This window comes from Palaemon carinicauda, chromosome 9, assembly GCF_036898095.1.
Source record: "Palaemon carinicauda isolate YSFRI2023 chromosome 9, ASM3689809v2, whole genome shotgun sequence".
In the NCBI taxonomy this organism is placed as follows: Eukaryota; Metazoa; Arthropoda; class Malacostraca; order Decapoda; family Palaemonidae; genus Palaemon; species Palaemon carinicauda.
The window spans coordinates 144,608,535-144,632,983 of record NC_090733.1 but is presented as its reverse complement, the minus strand read 5'-3'; the positions used below and the strand labels follow the sequence as shown (position 1 = coordinate 144,632,983).

Below are 24,449 nucleotides of genomic sequence, written 5' to 3'. Positions count from 1 at the left end.
CCTATTACAGAGATACAGCACCCACATAAAGAAAAACATAAGAATGAGTCAACATTCATGTTTTTGGTTGGGAGAAATCACAGAACTACTGTTTAACGTAATCATACACCGTCTTAACCTAACATAGGGTGGCAGGTTTTCCTTATTGTTGGATCAATCCTTTGGGAGGCTTGATATCAAAACTCCCTACAAATTTCCTATCACCACCTATATTGTATCACTTCGAAAATGTTCAATAAAACTCTCATGCATTTAGGCTAGGCCTATAAAAGAGGTACAGCACCCACATGGAGAACAACATAAGAATGTGAGTCAACATCCGTTTTTGGTTGAGAGAAAACACAAAACAACTGTTTAACGTAACCACAAACCCTCTTAACCTAACGTAGGGTGACAGATCTTCCTCCTTACCGGCAGGATCATGAGGAGGCTTCATTAAAAAAAAAAAAAAAAAAAAAAAACCCTACAAGTTTCCTATCCTGCCCTACATCATAGCACTTCGAAAATGTTCAACAAAACCCTTATGCATTTAGGTTAGGCCTATTACCCTTAACTCCTTCAGAATAAGAATTTGCAGATGGTGATTCGCCTTACTATGATGTAACTCCCTCTCTCAAGTCGGAAGCAAACAATAGTCTGGATATTTCCTTATACACCGCAGAACTGAAAATCTTTATCTTACCTGGTTGTGTAACAACCCGTGGCTCCATTTTTTTTTTTTTTTAAATTCTAGCATAAGATTTACCGAAACAAAAATACAATCGACACAAAACAAAATTTACTTCAGACTATTTATCACCCACAAATGGAGCTGGCCTGGGCTAATCTTTTTGATTTGCGAACACGTCCCAATCCCAAACTAACTAATGATTGCCCCTTCACGCAGTCTCCTAAAAACATAAATAATGTGCTGCATTCTTTTCATTTAGTCCAGTGATTAATTGTACAGGAGGTTTTATTATGGCATTTGTATAATAAAGTACTGTGGCCTGCTGTAGGACAAACTCGCATATTTACATTATTTCCTTAACAACTCCTATAAATTATCTGTAGCATTCTAAATTTCTATTCTTTTCATGGTTCTAAATCCTTAAAATTTAACTTTTCAATTCTATTATTAAGTTTGTTATAAATAACCTAGTTATAATTAATTTTTGCTTTAATATGAAATCTCTCTATAGTATCTTGTCTTTACATTATTTTTTTCTTAATCTATTATCCCTTTAAATTTATTTTCCTTCTCATATTTTTCTATCTAATTATTTTTGGTTCATTATTTCCCTCTATTAATGTTTGAAGCCTTCCTGCAAAAGTGCATAACTTCACGCATTTTATGTTACATACCAAATATTACTTAAACATACTTTATGTATGAATCTCTTTCAATCCTTTTCATCAGAATATCTATGCAACGGATTTCTTACTAAAGTTTAGATGCATTAGCTTATAAAGTTGTCATATATATTTATGTTTCTCATTACCACCTTGTGCAGGAAGGAAATGGTGCGAAGGTTAAGTGGTAAAGAAGTCCTGGTAGTTTGAAAACATCTGGATGCGTATAGAAGTACTACTAACTGTGAGGGCATAGCAACAACGTATCCTTGTGCGTCGTATGAGGACGAGGAGACTGGGAATCCCATCTCCTCTTTATTATTTTATTCCTGCGAGAGATAGGAGTTGTGGGGAAAGACAAGTGAGAGACAGAAACTAGATGTGTTCGGGATGAAGTGTCTGAAGAATATGGCTTGTGCATTTAAGTTGGATAATGTTAGGAACGAAGTATAACAGCGAGTAATGAATTAGCAGCTGAAGGGGACATGAGTGTGTCGAGGTGGTTTAGCCATGAAGAGAGTATGTAAAATGATCGTCTGTTGAAAAAGGTGATGAATGCAAGAGCTGATGGGAGAAGTGCAAGAGGAATGCTAAGGTTTTGGGTGCATGGATGGAGTGAAGCGAGCCCTAGGTAACAGGAGAATAGATGGGAGAGGCAAAAGTGTGTGCTAAGAATAGAAATTAATGGGGAGCGATTATGACACAGTTCTGATAGGCTCTGCTGCTACAAGGCGACCACTGAGGTAGCGGCAATAGGGGTATACGGCCACTGAGGTAGCGGCAATAGGGGTGTACTCATATGAAACTTATTTCATGGTGGAAGATGGGGGCGGGTTGGCTGTAGCGCTCTAGCAGTACCAGTAAAATTTGGCCGTGTCCCTTATGAGGCAAGGAGGGACAAGAGGGAAACAATCCTCTAAAGACTGAAAATTTCTCGTTTGGATTTTGGCTACCCTCGCAAAATTTGAGGAAGTGTCATTGTGGATATATATATATATATATATATATATATATATATATATATATATATATATATATATATAATATATATAAAATACAGCATACATATACTATATGTCTACCAGGGGAAGTGGGGCATCATCTGTGATTGGTGTGTAGTAGGGATACTTCTCCAGTTATGAGCCTCTCTGCAATTGTTGCACATGGTCAGTCTCTAGGGTTGATTGACCTGTTTTCCAGGCAGCTGCACAAGAAGCTATCAGTATTCTGCTCGTCAATTCTACAACCACTAACAACATTGGAGAGATGCCTTCTAACTCCCCTGGAGCAACATGAACAGGTATGCCTTTCCACCCTTCTGACTTACTGCCGACCAAAAAATCAGTGTTGACGACATTCATGATGACCCTTGACTAGTGATTCCCTGACTACCAAGTGGCCAACCACCAGATTGGCTTGATGCTCCTCATCAAGGTACCAAAAGAACTGCCCTTATGGCCTAACCTGTTTTATGAGCTCCACTTGCAGAGGTACCACAACTTATTAGCTTCCTTTGCTCTTCACAGTTGGAGACTATCCAGCATCTCATCAGAGTGAAAGGCTTTTTACTTGGCACTGCACTGCACAGATGTATGGATACCTGTGAGGATCCTCTGCACCTCTCTACTCAGGGGAAAGGGTCATCTGCAATTGATATCACAGATGGTAAGAATTTTGATTTTGGGTGCTCCCTAAAACACTATAAATGACCATCAACACTAACAGCCTCTAACCTACTCTCAACATAACCTAAAAAAAAGCTTCTCGAACACCAACAGTGGCCCCTTTACACTAGGTGGCCTGCATCCACCAATATGTTCATTTTTTTTTTATCATAAATAAAATGATGAACACCTTCAACATCACCACCCCACCACACTTGTCACTCACCACTTGGTAAGCACTCGGATCTTGAATCCAATGCACTTGCATCTGATCTTATATTTTTTGTCTGAATAAGTCTCTCAGCTACTTTAACTTGATTTTACTTGGTGTCATGTCTGCTGTACGATTCTAAAATGCATAAGTTCTGCTCAGATGTTGAAGGAGAACTTATACTTGAATCATCTTGCTTTTCCAGAGAAAATCCAAGTCACTGGTGTGGTCCCTTAAAAGTCACAAGAACTGTAAAAGATTCTTCTGATCACTAACGTCACTAAAGTGTTCCAAATGTGTTCATCCAACGATTGGTACAGTATAAAGTAAATTAACGATCAAGGGTGTATATCCAGCCTAGCTATACCAAAATAGACACATGTACTTTCCACTCTTAGCAAAGCAAAGTGAAGAAAAAGTGGCAGACTGTGGCATTTGGTGCACGTAACAGATTCGTAGGTTTATCAGTTATTCCAGATCATAACAATATAGTTCAAATAAGGTTCCACCACTAGCATAAGATCTAGTATTTGCTTAAGCACTCAATTCGATTTTTAATATTTGAAAAAAAATCTAACTGGGGACATATATATTACGTCGGGGGTGAAGGCTTTGAGAACTAGAATTGGACCCATTGGTCGTCAGAGTTAATGTTGTCATCGGTAACAATGGACTACCTTCAGATGGTAGTTTATGACCAGAACACAATCAGAGGGAATGAGTAAATGACCAAGATATTTTCGCACAAGTTTTTATTTATGGACAAAAAACTGGTATATGGATATACATAAACTAAAATCATGACTTGGAGAAATGTTTAGAGGATGCCTTACCCTGCTTTTCATTCAATCTCAATTTCTTTGGAACTGGAGAGGAGATAATATTGTAAACTGCTGTTCCAAGAACAACAAGGGTTATTCCACTATACTCACAAGCTCCCTTACAGAAGAAAATGAGAATATGAGAATGACAGCAATTAGATATCCTCCTTTACTTAACATATTCTCTAACTAATGCACTTAAATTGACTTCATATTCAATGAGCCTCAATTATTGCTTTTATTGGTTTACATTAGAAAATAAAGATACAGAATAGAGCAGTTGAATTTCAGAAATATAAAGGACAGGAGACAGGAAGGCAACACATTCGTGTAAAATATAAGATGCAATATGAAATCTATACCCTATGATGACATGATTAGATGAGCAGATTTTTATCTTTTTTTCACTATAAAAATACTTTTTTTTTTCAGAAATTCAGATACTTTTACACAAGAACTAACAATTGGATACAACAACAAATTTCAACACAAAAATCGTAAGGTGACGATAAACAAAATATTATAGAAGCAATAGCCAAATAATTAAGAGAGAAAATATTAGACTAAGGAAGCTTCAAAGCTCAAGAAGACTGTGGAAGGACAAGTTCAGGTGTAATGGCTGTAGCACCAGCAAAGAAAGAAAGGAAGTTTTATTACCCGTTTTATGACAAGCACCATGTCAGACGTGCACAGACTGGCAGCAAGGGATTTGGAGTAGGTTTTCTAGTTAACAACTAAGCCTCATTGACTGCCGAGCCTTAAGGCACATTTGGTTAAAAATAATTGGCATTTTTGTATGAGGGGAGGTTTCTTAACGTTACAGTTACTGAATAACCTCCTGAGTAATGGTCTAGCTTTTATGGCAGATGTATCTAACATACCACTGGCAACATTTTAAGTACTGTACTCGACTTTAAAGTCAACATTAAAATTAAAATATATTTAGTATTCTTTCAAGAGCACTTACTATTTGGAATAGAATAAAATTCAGTATTCTCAACAGTAAGAAGTAAGTACTTGACTAGGGGATATGGACAAGCTTTGGTAAACATTTGACAAATGATCATAATTATTAAAACATTCTCTTACTGACAAATCCAATGAAAAAGAGGTGTCAGTACTTTACTGATTTATAGGTTCAAGAAGATAATAACACTCTCACAGAGATTATTATAAACTGTACAATAATTATTATCTTGTTCTCATGTTTGGTGGGTGAGTAAGCTGACTAAATACTTTTACTGAAAAGGTGGAGTATTTTCTGTTGATGGAGACATCGCCGGGGATGACATACGCCTATTGTGGATACTACGGCCCACAGGTGTGATGTCATCATCCTTAATGTTGAATTTTTCCAAAGCTCTTGCAATCGATCCATTGCAGATACCTCCCCAAGGTCTGGCACGGTTGCTGACAGGTGGCTCGTGATGAACGGAATTTGATCTAGATCTTCCTCTGTTCTTTGAAGGTTGGGTATATCCATGCTGTATACTTAATGATCTCCCTCTACCCTTCCAATCTGGATGGAGTTCTGAGTCTGTGCTGGGACTACGAGGAAGAGATTCATCGGGATCAACAGAACCTTCACTTCCTTCACTGATCATACTCCCAATATCACTGCTTGTTGAAATTGACCTCACGTAAGATGGTACTATCGACTTCAACGTGAGGGGGCAGTCCTCCTCTTGAATAACTGCAAGCTCAGTTGAACTAACACTTTCACAATTTGAGGAAGGTTCCCAAACTTTTTCTGTAGCTTCTGAAGTCTTCTTTTCTTCCACTGGCTGCTTGGGCTCATTTTTAATTTCACAGTTTTCTTTTTCATTTTTTGGATCATTTTGTTTTGCAAGGCTTGCATTTTGTATTGCTTCCATTATATCTTGTGTTCTCGTTTCTTCTTTCAATTCAGTGACTGTATTATCAGATTCATTTGATGCATTGCTTTCCATGCTTTTGCTTCGGTTTAATGAACTGGGCTCATCTAATGATACATAGGCTTCATCAATATCTCCTCGCACTTCCTGCTTCACAAAATTATCGTTGACATCTCCTCTTTGAGGTTCTGATTTACCATCATCCTGGAATATTCTAATTTCAGGTAGCTCTAAAGACGTGGGTCTCTTGCGTCTAGTGCTAATTCTTGGGCTGTCTAAATTGCCCTCCACACTTTCCATGGATGAAGCTTTAGAAACATCACTCCCTTCATCAGAATCTTTCTTACTTCTACTTTTCCTTGTTGGTGTTGTACTTCTTGGTCTTTCATGGGAAACTCCGAGGTTAATGCTATGTCTGCTTGTTTTTGACTTTTCGTTAAAGTTTGCCCTGTCGATATCTACTGAACCACGCCTTCTGCTACTAAAGCTACCTCTCCTTTCTTCTCTCTCTTGCCTTTCAAGACGTTCTTGTTGTCTCTCGTGTCTTTCTGCCAAGCGTTGTTCTACATGTGATACAGAACCTCGACGTCCAACTGGTGAAGACGCTCCATCAGTTTTTTCTTGTGGCTTAATACTTGAACGAGTAGTCACCTCTGGATCAGTGACGGTGTGGCTTTTCTGTTTTTCTTTCTCTTCTCTTTCCCTCTCTTTTCTTTCCTTTCGTCTTCTCTGGGCATCTCTCTTCATTCTTTCAGCTCTGTTCACCTTGGGTATTTTCTGGGTAGGCTGTGGTTCTGGCTGTCTGTGGGTGTGGCGCGGGCATCTCCTATCACATACATCTCCACCGCGTCCACCTCTTCCTCCACCACGGAGACGAGCTTCACTACCAATGTCACTTATAGCTCTTGGAGTATCTTGTGTGATAATGAAACTGTTCATGTTTGTATTATGTCTTGTGAGCCTATCATTGTACTCTTCACTGCCTTTGGCAAATTTGGACTCAAAATACCCAAGCTTGTGTGTGCATTCATCATCAATCTGATCGATGGCTGCTAGACTTTTGTACATTCTGCAGGGAATTTCACTCTCATCAGATGGCTCAACCATGGGCAAAGAAATGTTATTGCAACTCTGGTACATAGCATTCTCCTGGTTGAGTTGTGAAAGAACTGAAAGAACCTCAACTGATTGAGAGAAAGATCGAAGACCCATGAGCCTCTCTCGTGATTTGGAAAGCCCAAGCTTTACATCAAAAAGCCTTTCTCTGGATTTAGATATTGTTTTCTTGAGATTAGACATCTGAATTCTTTCTGAAAGAACCTCGCGGGATTTGGACATGCTTTTCAGGCGATCCAAGTTAGGTCTGTATGGACGAGACTCTTGCCTTTGTAGAGGTGTCTGAGGTACAGGTGGCATAGCCGTGACAGGGGAAGCGAGTGTAGATGTAGATCCGAAGAATGGGGGATATTGCTTAACTGGTGTGTTGGGATGGAATGGAGGCAGACCAATATCCCGAGTTGGAGAAACAATTTCTGTGGGTGTTTCTGCAATTACTGGTGTAGACGGTGCTGGGGTGGGTGGCACAGGTGCTGGTGGAATACTAGGGTTAGCACTGGTTGCTGGTGTGCACAAAGCTGATGGAGGGATGTCTAAAGTGGTTGGTCGTTTGATATCCTTCTTCATCCAGGGGTGGCTGAGACATTCCCTTGCACTCATCCTTCTCCTGAAATGGATTTGACGTTGTAAGTATTTTATCAAAAAGAGATTAGATTATTTGAATCACATAAAAGAGACTGCAGATACACATTTAAAACCATAGCCTTAAAGATCATAGAAGACTACAATTCCTGAAGATCATGGACAAGCTTATAGACCACTACGTAATATAATTCCTGAAGAACATGGAAAAGCATATGGACCACTTAAAAATATAACTCCGGAAGAACATGGAAAAGCATATGAACCACTAAAGAATATAACTCCGGAAGAACATGGGCAAGCATATAGACCACTAAAGAATATAATTCATGAAGAACATGGACAAGCATATTATAGTTTCATTTTTCTCTCTCTGTCATACACACCAACTCGTGTAGAATTATCATGATACATTTAAATTAGCTGCTTCGATATTCTATCTTTTCAAAAGTTAAATTTTTAAACTTATTACAACATTGGAATGCATATTGTATATTGATATATTAAAATGAATCAGTATGGAATTCCTTGAGAAGTAATTGATCAATTATTAGCATGTGAAATGAAGTGAAATAGTTTGCAAAGATTTATCTAATTTAATTTGTTTTCAAACATGAGCAAACCAGAATTTATCATACACACATGCAAATTTTACTAATAACAGATGGCTTTAAACTGAATCATTCACTTCTTTTTAAAATACAATGAAAGTGTTAATAGCTAGGGGTCCATTTCTTCAGTGCAGGCAAAAGCGATAAAAGTAAAGATTATTTTGCTGCCAAAGAATGAGATGTGAATGAGGATATGATTTGACTGATGGTACAGAAGAAACTAACAATGATGGAGCGTTTCTCAGGAAGATAGGTGTTATTAATTAGTGAAGAAGGGTAGATAAAATGATTATGCTTGTCCTTAACCAATTCACTACTGGTCAAACCCCGTTCCATAACACCTACGTTAAGTAGAGACACCGTATTTACATTGAACATACTGAGCTACAAATTTGGGACTGCCTTTGCATTTTTAGTTACTGATCATTGCTCTTATTTTTCATGCTTTTTTTTTCCTGTTGTAAGTATGATGTTCAACTATCCTCTGGTAATAGAGTAACCATATCATCTTTTTTTTTTTTTTTTCAAATTGTAAAGAGAAATGAGACCGAGCTTGCAGGTCTGACTGAAATAGTATGGGGAGAAATTCAGTTTGGTTCAACTGTCTTCTTAGGTCTGAATGTGAACAGAAGATAAAAACGAATATGTGAATATGAGATATGAGACTGAAGTCTGAAGGTAGTGTATGTGTATGTGTATGTATATGTATATGTATATGTGTATATATATATATATATATATATATATATATATATATATATATATATATATATATACATATATGTATATATGTACATATATATATGTATATATGTACATATATATATGTATATATATACATATGTATATATATATATATATATATATATATATATTTACCCACATGTATATGTACATATACATAGATATACATACATATATACACACATTTATATATATATATATATATATATATATATATATATATATATATATATATATATGTATATATATACATATATATATATTATATATATAAATATATATAAATATATATATATATATATATATATATATATATATATATATATATATATATATATATTATATATATAAATATATATAAATATAAATATAAATATATATATATATATATATATATATATATATATATATATATATATATATATATATATATATATTTACATATTTAGAGAATAATTACTGAAGGATAGGTGAAAGAGTAAAAAAAAAATAAAGCCAGACAGGAACAACCATATGCTAAATGCTTATTTGCAATGAAATATGGAATTGTTAATTTATTTTGGATATGTTGCAATAAATGACGGAATAATAAAAAAAAAAATGTTTAGAATAGATTAAAACCTAAATTAAGCATTAAATTTAACATACTCCATTTCGGCATGAAAAATAAAAGTGGAAGCTGATGAAAATAGTTGTTTTTAGGTAAATCTGGTGTAAAAAAAAAGTAGAGGCCGCGCTAAATTAGTTTAACTATTTTGCTAATAACTATATCTCAGGTAAAAAAAATATGACACAGCTAAAGGTAGACTGGCCTTCGGGATAGGAGGCATTTTTTTTCTTTAACTATTTTGCTAATAACTATATCTCAGGTAAAAAAGATAAGACACAGCTAAAGGTAGACTGGCCTTAGGGATAGGAAGCAGATTTCCTTAGAGAAATAGGTGTTTATGGATCAGAGGTTTTGAAAACTCCAAGAAATGGAAGCCCAGGCATAGATTTGGTTAAAACAGTAGTAAAAATGGTAGAAAGAACTCGTCGAGTCTTTGGTTTCTAGCTAATGTCCCATCACATATATAAAGCTGGTAGGCTGCTGAAGTGGTCCTGTGAGGGGCTCAAGGTCCTGTGAGAGGCTCAAGGAAGAGCATTAAGCTGGGAAAACTCCTTGAATTATAAGGGGCAGTTACGAGGGAAATTAAAACTATCTTTATTATCTCTGAAAGTATAGCAACTTTAAGACTGGATATGTTTCTTAAACATTTATATGTGATTCATAGGTTACTTTAGTTGAACATCCGTCAAAACATTCATATGTAATTGAATTTGCTTTTAGGAAGCTGTATAATTTTGGTAATGTTGAATTTACTTACATCAAATGAACATCAGAGAAGTTATAATGGAAAATTTTCGAAGGAAGCTAGTTTTACATAACTGGATTTTAGGCTTATTATTTGATATCTAAAATCATAAGTAATGAATGTAAGAATGCTTAAGTAGACGGCCATAACTGTTTGATTATGATCCTTCCTCTCTCTCCGTTTTCCTCTCTCAGAATAGTTTTAGTCTCGGTCACATGTGGATATGCAAGTACCCCACAAGAAAGATCTAAAAAGTACATATATTCGTCAAAAGCTTGGTAATTATAAATATTTACATATTTACAAATATTTAGGAGAAATGTCTAGAGAAAAAGACACTTTTAATTCGACCCCATTCCAATCTTTGAATTTTAATAGACATTAATTGTGAAGTAATTCTGTTGCACTTCTTTATTTTTTATGAGCAAGGTACTAGGATTAATATTTTGTGGTAATATATCAATTCCATATAAAAAAATATTAAAATATAAAGTTCATATGCAATGGTATCTGAAATCTACCTTTAATTGGGCCCGAGATAAAAACCCCAAATCCCAAACATATCCATCTTTTTCTCTATACATTTCGTGAAATTCCAACTTACCCATTTCTGAGCCTTATCACATTTCAAATATTGTCTGAATGTCGGGTATGTAGCACATACTTACAGGTCTTGGTAGTGGCATCAGGGAACTCAAAAAGTAAGGAAGAAATCGGTCAAAAAAAAAAGGAGAAAAGAACAAATAAAAATGAATGGGATGAATGAATGAAAAAGATGAATGAGTAATGGATGAAGAGCTGAATGAGTAACGGCGATGGGACCAACTCGGGCTGTCTGAGCAAGAGACGCTTCATGAAGTCGATCGCTTCAGGGGAGATGTCTTCGAACAATTCTGCTGGGAAGTCGAGCTCTCCTCGAGAAATCTGAAGGAAGGTCTCCTGGTCGGAATCGCCGCCGAAGGGCAAGAATCCCGTCAGGAGGACGTAGGTAAGAACACCCAAAGACCTGTTGATTAAGGGGAAGAGTTTTATAATCCTACTTCAGAGATGTAATGAATTTGTGGAAATTAAAGATCAAGACAATGTTTTAAAATTTTATCTCATTTGCCATCATAGTTGTTTTGGCTAATTTTTTTATGGCCGGATGCCTTTCCTACCGCCAACCCTCCCCATTTACCCGGGCTTGGGACCAGCACCAAGTTAAAAATTAGCCAAAACAACTATGGTGTCAAATGTTCTAACATTTTATCTCATTTGTCACCATACATATCATAAAATTCTAATATTTTATCTCATTTGCCACCATACATATCATAAAATTCTAATATTTTATCTCATTTGCCACCATACATATCATAAAATTCTAATATTTTATCTCATTTGCCACCATACATATCATAAAAGTATAACTTAAAGTTATCTATAATCTCTTATTTTTTATCACAACTCATTTGTTGGCTTACGTGCGACACAAGTCCGGTCTTACGTTTTTCCCTTAATCTATTTGCTATTTTAAAGGACTTCTGGTAATTTAACCAATCATTGCAATTACCTATGGTACAGATTTGAATACTAAACGTATAATGCAAGGATCTATAATACGTGGTATGGCACATACACTGTAAAATTCAAGTAAATAAAATCAAAATTATTAACAATTTGCACCTTGGAAAAAATTGTTTTATCACACAACACTTGATACATACTCATATTAAAATGAATTTGGTTTTATTGCAAAATCAGAATGTTTTAATGTGCACTTTTCCTATCTAGACAGTACAAAACCGAGTTCTTCAATATGAGCACGAATGCAGCAATGCTGGAATTGCCGTTTCAACTCTTAGCGAGGTAGGTGTAGTTTTTGGCACGTGGAAGGTAGGCCCCACCCATTCACCAGACAGTAACCCTCACTCTGATCTTATCCTAGGACTTGCGGAGTGATTGAGGTAGGCAGTGCACTGTAACTCAAAGTACTTAGGTTTATATAACTACCAATTTGTGATCTGTTCCTTCACAAATACAAACCATTATCTTTTAATAGGAGACTCCTCCTTAGGAGGACGTCCCTATCAACAAACTGGCACATGGTTCATTAACCAAGGATATGACAAGAGTCAAAGTGATTACTCCTGTCGACTTCTAACTACCAAAGCATGAAGATAATGCAGGTATTAGGCTAGGTCCCTACCACGACACTGGTAGACGGTCGTGGAAGAACATATATTCGAAAGGATATGTTGTCTGAATGTACTGTCATTATGAGAAATGGGTTTGCGTACATTACTTCCATCCTTCCCTTCGTGTGGAAGGATGTGGGAGATCCTTCAGTACAAAACTTGTCTTTAAAGAAAAGTTACTTGGTCATGAAGCTTACCTGCATCTAATTTCTAGTCCAGCATATAACATGAGTGCTACACCCCAAAGGGGGCAAGGGAGAAAAGGAGAAAGGCCTGAAATTCTTACTTTTCCTTCTAGGCTTACATTATCTTGTATGATGTGCTTCTTGTTGAGTAGCTACCGCATGACCAACGATAAGGTTCCCTGGGACTTGGGGTAAACTCCCGTAGAAAGTGGGCAACGAAGGATGTCTGTTGTACCAGACTCCTGCCCTCAAGACTAACACCAATGACAGGTTCTTCCAAATGGTTAGGGTAGATCTGATATCCGACTTAGAGCACTCAAACCGGGAGGGTTTTTCCATCCCCTCATTTTATCAGCATGCCTGATGGAGCACAAGTCAGAGGAAGCAATGTTCTTGGATATCTTCCCCTTTACTCTTTCAGTATGGGGACATTCTCTAGTGCTCCGCAATGGGCCTGAACTCTCTTGGCAGTGTTGCCATACCTTTATAGGACAGAGGAGCAGGTCATCCTTAAGCCTGCTTGTAAAGATGGAATGGACAGACTTGAATTTGGAGTTGTGCACGACTAAATTCTGAATATTGACACAAACTCCAGATCAAAGGAGAGGAAGGCCTTCCTAGCATGAGAATGAGCCTTGACTTACGGAATGTCATGCAGTACATCTATTCACAACGCCAAGGTCAAGGCTCGTGAGTGGTATTGGGGTCAGATCCTTTCTAATACCCGGTCTAGGGATCATACAGGGTCTGCTTGTGTTCTTGGAGAGGAAAACCTCCGGAACTACTTCTGAGTAAGGCTGATTCTCTGGAGGGGAAAGACTAGAGTTCTTCAGTCTATGGTCTGGTTTTCGGCAGAAATTGAGAGGAGCTCCCTCAATGAAGGAAGAGGAGGAAGAGCAGCTATCTATTGCAGAGAGGCCCTAACCAGAGACATATCTTTTCTATGATTCCACTAACAAAAGATGGGTATTTATACCAGTAAATTGAAGAGGAGCATCAGCAAATCCAGATACCACCCAGTATGTAGCATGTAGAGCCACCAGGGTTGTCTTGAGACCGATTTCGTCAACAGACTTGGATACTCAGTAAACTAGGTAAATGGGGGGAAAGGCTATAGCATCCAGAAGTAATGGGTGTGTTGGAAGTTGTCTCTAACACTGCTGATGTTCCAAGCACTGGACAGCAGTCTACTGGGAGATGTCCTGGAGCTGGAGAGCAGTATACTGTGAGTTCTGAATCAACTGGGAAGCAAACGGGTCCTTTGATGGCGATTCCCAAAGAGCTGGAAGCCTTTCTGTTGTGAGGACCACATTGGTCCTACTCCGTACTCCTGGTGATTGAGCGTATCCGGCAGAACATTTCTATTGTTGAAAATGGATCTTGCTGACAACTCTATCATTTTGTTGGCAGCCAAGGTGCATACCTGCTTGTCCAAAGGGTCTGTGCAGGTCACAGCAGTGAAATTGTCCTTCAAGGCTACTGAGTGACCTGTCAAATTCTTTTGGGAAGCTTGAACTTCCAGTAGGTTGATATGCAAGTGCTTACTTCTCTTAGGTGTTCCTTGTTCCCTGGATGTGCCCCATCCTTTATTAGATACGTCTATGAACAACAGGATCCCTGAAGAAGAAGATCTCGTCAGTCAGCCAAAATATCTTATTACCCCATGTTTCCTTTTCTACTGAAACTAGGTGGGAAAATCTTTGGCTGCTGACCAGTGACCCTTCCATCAACACTGGAGCGACTGTAAGCGTAGAAATATGCGTAGAACGAGTTCTGTAATGAGAGAGATCTAAGATGTTGATGCTGCGAATAGAAGGGTCATGCGAGTGCCTGTCCATGTTTAGAGAGAATCCTTGCCAACAACCTAGCAAGAACAATGGGGCCTCTTGGTCTTGTACGAGTGCTGACATCGGATCTGAGACGTCACCTGTTCCAGCCCCTATACGGCGAATGAATTGGAAGATCTTGGCGTTCAGGAAAATTTCAGTACATGGGGATCTCATGTCAAGGACTAGTCTGAGCACGGAAAGATCTAGGTTGTAGTTGAAAATAAGGGTATTTTACAATTGGTGTGTTTAATGACTTTGGGTCTACAAATATCAAATTATGGAATTCATTAAGTATTGATATGGACAAGTCTTCATTTATTAATTCAATGGAAAACAGCATAGAAATACGGGTATGCAGATACTCCTAGTAAAGCTTATTAAAAATAACTTTCCTGATAGTGTAATCATATTACCAGATGACACGTAAGAGCCCAATGACCCAGTTAAAGGGCTAATAAAGAGGAATAAAGGGGACTTCGATCAGCAAATAAAATTTTCGAAAAAACATATCAATGTTATAGGTATGCAACCCACTAATAAAACTTGCCATGTAACTGGAGTCCAAAACTACTTATAAATCAGCAACCAAGGTAAATTTGAAGATGAGGACTGAAAAGAACAAGCCAGTTCATTCAGCTTCTTAATAGATGGTTTCATTTGTTTAATTCTTGAGTGCCAATAGATAGAAAATCATCAAAGCATGAGTAAACTAAATGAGAAATTAAATTGATGAAAAGAAATCTATCATTTTTAGAAAGGTCTGGTTATATCCTGCTCGTCTTTGCCTGACCTCCTGAAAGGAAATATTTGGCATGATGTATATTCTTACTACTGGACTAAATCCGGATGGGATGGAACACTTTTAAGGTTGCATTAGGCAAATGGGAGCATGCTATCAGCACCCATCACCAGTTGTATTTAAACACTGTCTCAATCACCAGTTGTATTTAAACACTGTCTCAATCACCAGTTGTATTTAAACATGGTCTCACAGCCCATCTTTTAGGAAAAGGATATCACACTTGTAAAATCAAAGAGCAACGTTGAACACTGCAACATCTATCCCACTTTCCAACATCCCTGACACACAGGACGCATGACATCTCATTCGAAGTTGAAGAAAATTCTCCTCAGAAAGAGCTCAGATTATCAATAATTTAATTTTGCTAATCACAATTTGATCTGGATGGTTAAAGCAATGACTTCAGAGATCAGTTAGTCGATGTCACAGAGGAAGTTTACGAGAGTTGGTGGTTTCATTGCTTAGAAGTTTCCACAATAAGAACATTTGGAAGAAAAAGTTGCAAAGGGAGACAACACATGGACTTTTGCCATAACTTTTAGAGAGGGTAAATTATTGCAACCATGAGAAGTTCATGAGTACAGTATTTTATACATAATGCGAACACAAATGATCACCACCCAAGTATCTAACACCCGCTTGATGATCAAGGTAACTAAGGGCCTGCAGTATGAATATTTATTCATTTTGATTTTTGGAATAATATCGTGCTTTAAATATAAGCTGAATTGCTATCTACTTTACAGTAAGCCATATTATACAAAATAATGAAATGACACTGAATAAATTTTCAGTAATTTAATTGTCACAAGACAAAGTTCAATGTTTATTCACTGTATGCATTTTTTTTTTTGGGTACAAGCACAAGCATACGTGAACTCCATATTTGGACTGAAAATAATGATAAAGTTGATCAAAACTTTTATGGCATCATAAAATTAAATTGGAAAACATGAGTAAAGTAAATATGAATTTTGGTGTATTAAAAGGATTTTTTTATGTTACACATTCTTTAACTGTAAGAATTTAAGTCACTTACCACATATCAGTTTTCTTTGTGATGGGTTCGTAATGTAGAATTTCGGGAGCTGTTGGATGAAAGAGCAAATGATTCTATTAGACATTTTTAGAAAAGATACAGTATATATAAAAGTTCAAATAAAAGCATTTAAGCACTTTCTTTCATAAACAATGAAATGTGCATTACTTCAAATATCGACAACAATTTTGGATTAAGATTTGAAATAAAATTGATTGAGATTCAAAAGTCAACAATAATGCTCATATCATTTGCAAGCTGCAAAAAGTTTTCGAATTAGTTTGCATACTGGACCTATTTTATCACGGAAAAAAACTGACAAAACCATTAAAAAAAACAAAAGATTTTATTAAAAATATAAGTGTAAATAAATCTATCATCAAAATAGCAAATATATAGTATTGCTAATACTGATTTTATACCGGATATCATTGAAAACAACAGTACAAAAAGGCCTTGCAAAGAGATTCTCTGCTTCCTTCCAATAATTTTCTAATGAAATTTATATTGATATTTAAAATACACAAGGACTAAAGTAGATTTTAGAAAAAAAAAATACATTTCACCAATATATATCTATTTAGCACAGTAAGTTTTTAGGCACAATGAACAGGTAAAAGTATTATAAGTAGAAAGTAAACGATTATTATTATTATTATTATTATTATTATTATTATTATTATTATTATTATTACTATTATTATAACTATAATTATTATCATTATCATTATCATTATTATTAATTCCTAGGCAATAATCCTAGTTGGAAAAGCAGTATGCTAAAAGCACAAGACTACAAACAGGGAAAATAACCCATAGAGGAAAGAAATATACCATTAAAGTATGAAAAATATAATTACCCATCAGGCCACTGACCCAAATGAATAAATTCAACAGTTAAAAACTACAAGTACTAAAATCTAATCCTGTCACGGACTCACCAACGTAATCGGGCGTGCCCAAAATCTCGCGAACTTCGCGGCCGGGAGTCAGCATCCTGGAAATCTCAAAATCGCACAGCTTCACGGCACAGTCGGGGAATTCCCCCATGAGCACTAAATTCTGTGGCTGGAAAAAGAAACATTGTGTCAGTTTGGCTATATAAAAATTGAGGGTATTCATAAATATTGTATTCATAGAAAATTATGTACATACTTAAGATAAGAGTACAATTTTTTTTAAATATGCAAGCTATGCTAAGCCTTTATGTCCGGTACAGTTATCTGTTGTAATATATATATATATATATATATATATAAAATATAATATATGTATACACACATATACATATATATATATATATATATATATATTGTGTGATTTCTGAGGACAGTGAATAGCCTACCAGGGTCAGCACTGGGCCATATTGTTCAAATTGAAAATGAAATATGCATATACAGTACATATTCCTAATTATTCCCCTTTCCCAGGTTTTCAGAAAGTACACATGTGATTAGAATGCTAAACTTCGCTAATTAAACGTGTTACTACAGTTTTCCTTACCAAAGTAGAGTGTGGTACCAGATGAAATAATAATAGCTATTGCCACATTCATACTCTAGATACAGAATCGTGGATGAATTCAAATGCAGAAAACTTCCACAACATTAGCTGGTTCATACGCATACAATTGTCGCTCACCAGCATTGTGTTGAACCCTCTTTAAACGCTATACCATTAATTCCAATATTTTTACTTGCATCTGTGATTTATGAGCATCAAAGCTCTTCGTTTCCAACACTTATATATATATATATATATATATACAGTATATATATATATATATATATATGTCTATATATATATTTATATATATAAGAGAGAGAGAGAGAGAGAGAGAGAGAGAGAGAGAGAGATTTATTTCCGAACTCAGAAATTGTTGATAATTCTTATTCCTAAACTGGAGAAAATCGTATATTTTGGGAAGATGGCAAATAGTTCCCAATATTTCGAAACTATGATTGTGGTGGCCGATGTGGTAACGTCCCTGATTGGTGAACACCAGACTGGTGTTCGAGTCCCGCTCAAACTTGTTAGTTCCTTTGGGTCGCCGCAACCTCACCATCCTTGTCAGTTAAGGATGGAGTGTTTGGAGGAGCCTATAGGCCTACCAGCTAAGTCCGCAGCAGCCATAACTTGGCCCTCCTTGATAATATATGGATATATGGTCAGTCTTTAGGGTATTGTTACCGTCCTTGCCTTTGCCATTCATGAGTAACCTTTAAAAAAAGGTACTAGTCCTTTAATACAAAAGTCCGAGAATAGATTCAAGTTGATTATTCTTAACATCGATTTTTACACAGATTTGTAAAACCTGAGATACGATCATTCTAGATTAGCTTATCACTATCTTTTTTTAACAGAAAATTGCTTCCTTTTCATATAGAACCCAACAATTCTTTCATTCGAATTGACATTGAATACTTTAATTTTTCCTCTATTGGTTTATCTATATTGTATCTAAAAGTATCAGACTTTTTCAATAACTGTTTTTGTAGTTTTTTTTTCACACACAAAAAAATTTCTTTAGCTATATATTTCAAAAAAAAAAAATCGTCATTTTAGACTTTTTCAAAGTTCTGTATAAAAATTAATAACTTTTTTTATATTGCCTAGTTCCTGTCGGAAACGCATCGAACAATAACACCGATTAATGTTGAACTAACAATATACATACATATGTTATAAAAATATGCAATAAACATTGCGACACATTAAAGCAGCAATTGCAGCTTTGCATCACACTATAATTAAGATATTATACATTGCAATTAAAAGCTATATTAGAAGATTTTAAGTTCACGTTTAATTGTAGAAAATAAAAATTACCTTATTTTTAAGCAGTAAATTATTTTTTCATCACATTCCCATTTACTTTTGAACAAACTCTGGAGTCTATAAACAGATTTTGCGTTCTTCATTTGACACAACTTGGTTCATACTAATTATTATTATTATTATTATTATTATTATTATTATCATTACTAGCCAAGCTACAAACCTAGTTGGAAAAGCAAGATGCTATAAGCCCAAGGGCTCCAATAAGGAAAAATAGCCCAGTGAGGAAAGGAAATAAGGAAATAAATAAATGATGAGAATATATTAACAATAAATGTTCAAATGTTCCCCCCATTAATGCAAGCATCTAAATCTGATACTTGATATCAGTATCATTTAACGGCGCTGGCATCTACGAAAGCATGTAAGGGACCGCTGGTAGTGTTTCTACGAATATGTTAATTAATCCATATAATTGCAAATAAATGTCTGGCAGCTGCTACTGTAAAGCCATGACTCGACTTTATACTGATGTTGCAAAATGAAAAAAAAAGGGAAGCATGTTTGGGAATATGCAGGGATGCAAACTCAATGAGAGAGAGAGAGAGAGAGAGAGAGAGAGAGAGGCAGAGGTGTATTAAAAAACTCAACAAGATGAGAGAGAGAGAGAGAGAGAGAGAGAGAGAGAGAGAGGTGTATTTCGCCAAACAAAAACTCAACAAGATGAGAGAGAGAGAGAGAGAGAGAGAGAGAGTGTGTATTTCGTCAAACGAAAACTCAACAAGATGAGAGAGAGAGAGAGAGAGAGAGAGAGAGACTTCTGAAGTTTCACCGATTTAACCACCAGATTAGCAAGATCATTCCACAATCTGGTCACAGGAGGAATCAAACTTCTAGAATACTGTATTGTATTTAGCCTTATAGAAGACAAGACTATGAATCAACTGTATACCTAATACAACGTACAGGATGGTATAGACTGGGAAGATCTGAATGCAAAGATGGTCAAAATTATGAAAATTCTTAGATCCATATACCAAAGGCACTTCCCCCAACTTTGGGGGGTAGCCGACAACAACAAGAAACAAAACAAAAAAGGGGACCTCTACTCTTTACGTTCCTCCAGCCTAACCAGGGACTCAGCCGAGTTCAGCTGGTACTGCTAGGGTGCCACAGCCCAACCTCCCACATTTCCACCACAGATGAAGCTTCATACTGCTGAGTCCCCTACTGCTGCTACCTCCGCGGTCATCTAAGGCACCGGAGGAAGCAGCAGGGCCTACCGGAACTGCGTCACAATCGCTCGCCATTCATTCCTATTTCTCGCACGCTCTTTTGCCTCTCTCACATCTATTCTCCTATCACCCAGAGCTTTCTTCACACCATCCATCCACCCAAACCTTGGCCTTCCTCTTGTACTTCTCCCATCAACTCTTGTATTCATCACCTTCTTTAGCAGACAGCCATTTTCCATTCTCTCAACATGGCCAAACCACCTCAACACATTCATATCCACTCTAGCCGCTAACTCATTTCTTACACCCGTTCTCACCCTCACCCTCAATTCTTAGATAGTTTGCATAAAGATTAAATTAAATGATGGTACAAGAAATTAATATTCAGATCATGAATAGGGAATTTAATAGACCTCAAAAGTTGAAGGGGTAAAGATGTAGACTAAATGAAAATGTGATAAATGTTAGCGGAGGGCAGGGCTAGAGCAGTCTTTTCTGAGGTGGTTTAGTCAAGTAGGGAGAACGAGCAACAATAAAGTGAAAGGTGGAGGGAAAGTGAGTACGGACTGTTCAGCCAACTCCCCCTTCATCGAAGTAAAATGGGCTGTTGTGATGAATTGTTTGCATAGATGTGGTGTAAAAAGGAATTAAAGAGAAAGAAATGTGTAAAGGCAGGGACTAAATTGTTACCATAGGCGAGTATGGACCACATTATTTTGTGATTGTTCAGTTTTGTGTAAAGAATGATCAATAACAAGTCAGTGAGATGTTTCGTTTAATGTTTCATTGTTAATTATCATATATATTTTTCTTTATTTAGTTATATTTCTACTAGTTTTTAATTTTTTACAATATATTTTTTACTTTTCAATTTCCTTTTCTATACTGATTATCTTATTGGGGTATCTGGGCTTCCAATATTCCGATTACCTATGGTAGTAGTAGTAGTAGTAGTAGTAGTAGTAGTAGTAGTAGTAGTAGTAGTAGCAAAAAAAAAAAATAAAAACACAAAAAAAATACATCTTTACCTCATATATGCTTATCATTTACAAAAGTGAAAGAGTTTCCCATGAAATTATGTTATAAAAACAGCTGATTCACACTCGCAGATCAAATGTGCCGAGAACCACTTTTGCGGAAGTGGCAATAAAATGCGAAAGAATCCACAGAAAGGCAGATCGTGTTAGCTGGGGTCAATTTATTGACCACGACCGTCTATTGACTTGGAGAGAGAGAGAGAGAGAGAGAGAGAGAGAGAGAGAGAGAGAGTTAATTATTTTTAAGCAGGAAAATATGTAGTTTGGAAAAAATTTCATTCAATAACCAGCTAAATATTTGTTTATATACTAAACGTTATTATATCAAAAATCAAGACCACGATTGTCTATTGACTTGAAAAGAGAGAGAGAGAGAGAGAGAGAGAGAGAGAGAGAGAGAGAGAGAGAATTAATTATTTTTAAGAAGGAAAATATGTAGTTTGGAAAAAAATTCATTCAATAAACAGCTAAATATTTGTTTATATACTAAACGTTATTATATAAAAAATTAAGACCACGATTGTCTATTGACTTGGAGAGAGAGAGAGAGAGAGAGAGAGAGAGAGAGAGAGTTAATTATTTTTAAGCAGGAAAATATGTAGTTTCGAAAAAATTTCATTCAATAACCAGCTAAATATTTGTTTATATACTAAACGTTATAATTTCAAAAATCAAGACCACCATTGTCTATTGACTTGGAGAGAGAGAGAGAGAGAGAGAGAGAGAGAGAGAGAGAAAGAGAGAGATTAATCATTTTTAAGAAGGAAATTATGTAGTTTGGAAAAAATTTCATTCAATAACCAGTTAATATTTGTTTATATATTAAACGTTTTTTACATGAAACATCAATGATTATGGGAATCATTCCCATTCCCAAACCTGTTCCTTAATGTGGGAAAGACCTCAAAAGAGCCTCTGGTTAATGACGAACCCACCACTTCCAACAGGAACAGGAAAAGTTATTGCATATTAGACCTGAGAAAGTTTACGACTCTAATACCACTAATTAGAGCAATGAGCTTGGGGAATGAGTTCTCTCTCTCTCTCTCTCTCTCTCTCGCTCTCTCTCTCGCTCTCTCTCTCTCTCTCTCTCTCTCTAAATCGATCTACGAAAGAGCAAATGGAGTCTCCGCGGATGGACTAAAAAGTCTTTGAGACATCCAAAATCCTTGTAACTCTCTCTCTCTCTCTCTCTCTCTCTCTCTCTCTCTCTCTAAATCGATCTACGAAAGAGCAAATGGAGTCTCCGCGGATGGACTAAAAAGTCTTTGAGACATCCAAAATCCTTGTAACTCTCTCTCTCTCTCTCTCTCTCTCTCTCTCTCTAAATCGATCTACGAAAGAGCAAATGGAGTCTCCGCGGATGGACTAAAAAGTCTTTGAGACATCCAAAATCCTTGTAACTCTCTCTCTCTCTCTCTCTCTCTCTCTCTCTCTCTCTCAATCGATCTACGAGAGCAAATGGAGTCTCCGCGGATGGACTAAAAAGTCTATGAGACATCCAAAATCCTTGTAACTTTGTAGCGCTCTCTCTCTCTCTCTCTCTCTCTCTCTCTCTCAAATGGAGTCTCCGCGGATGGACTAAAAAGTCTTTGAGACATCCAAAATCCTTGTAACTTTGTAACTCTCTCTCTCTCTCTCTCTCTCTCTCTCTCCAGTTCTTATTTATTCAGATGGATTATGTTAACAGCAGTATCCTAATTATTATTACGAATATTTTATGAGAACGAAAAAAGTAAAAAAGAAAAAAAAGAAAAAAAAACTACAAGGTTTAGAGTTACGTTACCCTTGAAGGCACTACTGTATAATCTAATAGTTAAATTCACAAAAGTTATTTAGTAAGGGATATGAATTCATCAAAGCATGAGAACTTATCTCCTACAGCCACGATAATTCTCTCTCTCTCTCTCTCTCTCTCTCTCTCTCTCTCTCAACCTGTCACATAACCAATTTACTCCTAACCAATAACAAATAGGACGTTTAAAAGATGCTGTTCTCCGGATAATTGATAATAATAGATAGACGATCTGTGTGGTTCTCAAAATGGAAGACAGGTGCAAGAGCAGAATGGAGGAATCGCCTTCGAAGACCACCTAGGTAGACAAGCGATAAGGATCTCACGTCCAAATGAATCACAGAGAGACAGAGAGAGAGAAAAGGAGCAAAAAGTCTATGATGGTGGTCTAGGACATATAAATCTCGAAGAGGCTTTCATTGCTGCAGTTGTGGTTGTGCAACCACTGACCTATATTAATTCTTCTTCTTCTTCTTTCTTTTTATTTTGCTCGCTTTCCAGGTCAGGGATGTAGTGATTGGTTCTCTTTCCTCCGGGAAATATATTAATGGAAATATAAGTTGATATGGAATCTAGCAAAAATTTGTGTAGAATATTTTTCTTTAAATTTCCTTTAAATGGAAAACCCATTCCGTAACAATGGTCGCTGAGAATCTTAAGATATATACAGTATAAATTACCGTTTTGGTTCATTTACGTTTCTTGTGTGCTTGTTATTTCTGCATACAGTATTCATGTTATAAAATTCTTTTAATATGCATTAGAAAGTTTAATTTTTTTTTATTGTACTGTATCATCAGTCACGGTTATTACAGCAAAATAAAAATATGGCATACTCTAATGGGAAATTATCGTTTTGAAATTGAGAAAAGCTTTTCATTTTTTTTTTTTTGGTTCTGTTCTACTTTCCCATTGAATATATTTTATCAGAATATGGTGATTATCGGAGAGAAAATATGTCCATACTTGAAAAACGAATTTCTATTTACCCACGTATTAAAAAAAAAGGCATGGGGGGGGGAGCTTAGCAATAACTTGGAATGCGCAGAAAAAAAAAATAAATAAATAAATCTGTGGCTGATGTCCAACACGACAAACAGATGATATCATTACCATGACGCAACATGGTGCTTCACTTGGAGCAACATAAAGAACAAATCATAAATGGAAAAAACTAACACAAGCAAATCTCGTTTCACTTGGGAGGAAAATTTTGCCTTAAGCGTAACCAGTCATAAAGTTAACCGAAAACACACATACTG

At 36.2% G+C, this 24,449-nt stretch overlaps 2 protein-coding genes across 2 annotated transcripts in view; both read right to left on the bottom strand.

The window, feature by feature from the left end:
- The window catches only part of LOC137646903 (ribonuclease H2 subunit A-like), a 50,834-nt gene extending 50,011 nt beyond the window's left edge, over positions 1 to 823 (bottom strand). Inside the window, exon 1 of the mRNA XM_068379975.1 lies at positions 683 to 823. Coding sequence (XP_068236076.1) covers positions 683 to 710 — 28 coding nt within the window. The 5' untranslated portion in view covers positions 711 to 823. The remainder of the gene's footprint in view (positions 1 to 682) is intronic.
- A 3,138-nt stretch (positions 824 to 3,961) lies between these two features.
- On the bottom strand, positions 3,962 to 17,409 carry LOC137647229 (uncharacterized). Its single transcript, XM_068380601.1, has 4 exons — positions 17,284 to 17,409; positions 16,343 to 16,391; positions 11,137 to 11,316; positions 3,962 to 7,625 (listed from the first exon to the last, which is right to left on the bottom strand). The coding sequence occupies exons 1-4, from the start codon at positions 17,390 to 17,392 to the stop codon at positions 5,267 to 5,269; spliced, it is 2,697 nt and encodes an 898-aa protein (XP_068236702.1). The 5' UTR covers positions 17,393 to 17,409; the 3' UTR covers positions 3,962 to 5,266.
- Positions 17,410 to 24,449: the final 7,040 nt, after the last annotated feature.

Coding starts and splice junctions, on each gene's coding strand:
- LOC137647229 (XM_068380601.1), bottom strand. CDS start 17,392: ATGGGGGAATTCCCCGACTGTGCCGTGAAGCTGTGCGATTTTGAGATT. Junction 16,392..17,283: donor GGGCACGCCCGATTACGTTG/GTGAGTCCGTGA, acceptor TTCATCCAACAG/CTCCCGAAATTCTACATTAC. Junction 7,626..11,136: donor CTCTTGCTCAGACAGCCCGA/GTTGGTCCCATC, acceptor AATCCATTTCAG/GAGAAGGATGAGTGCAAGGG.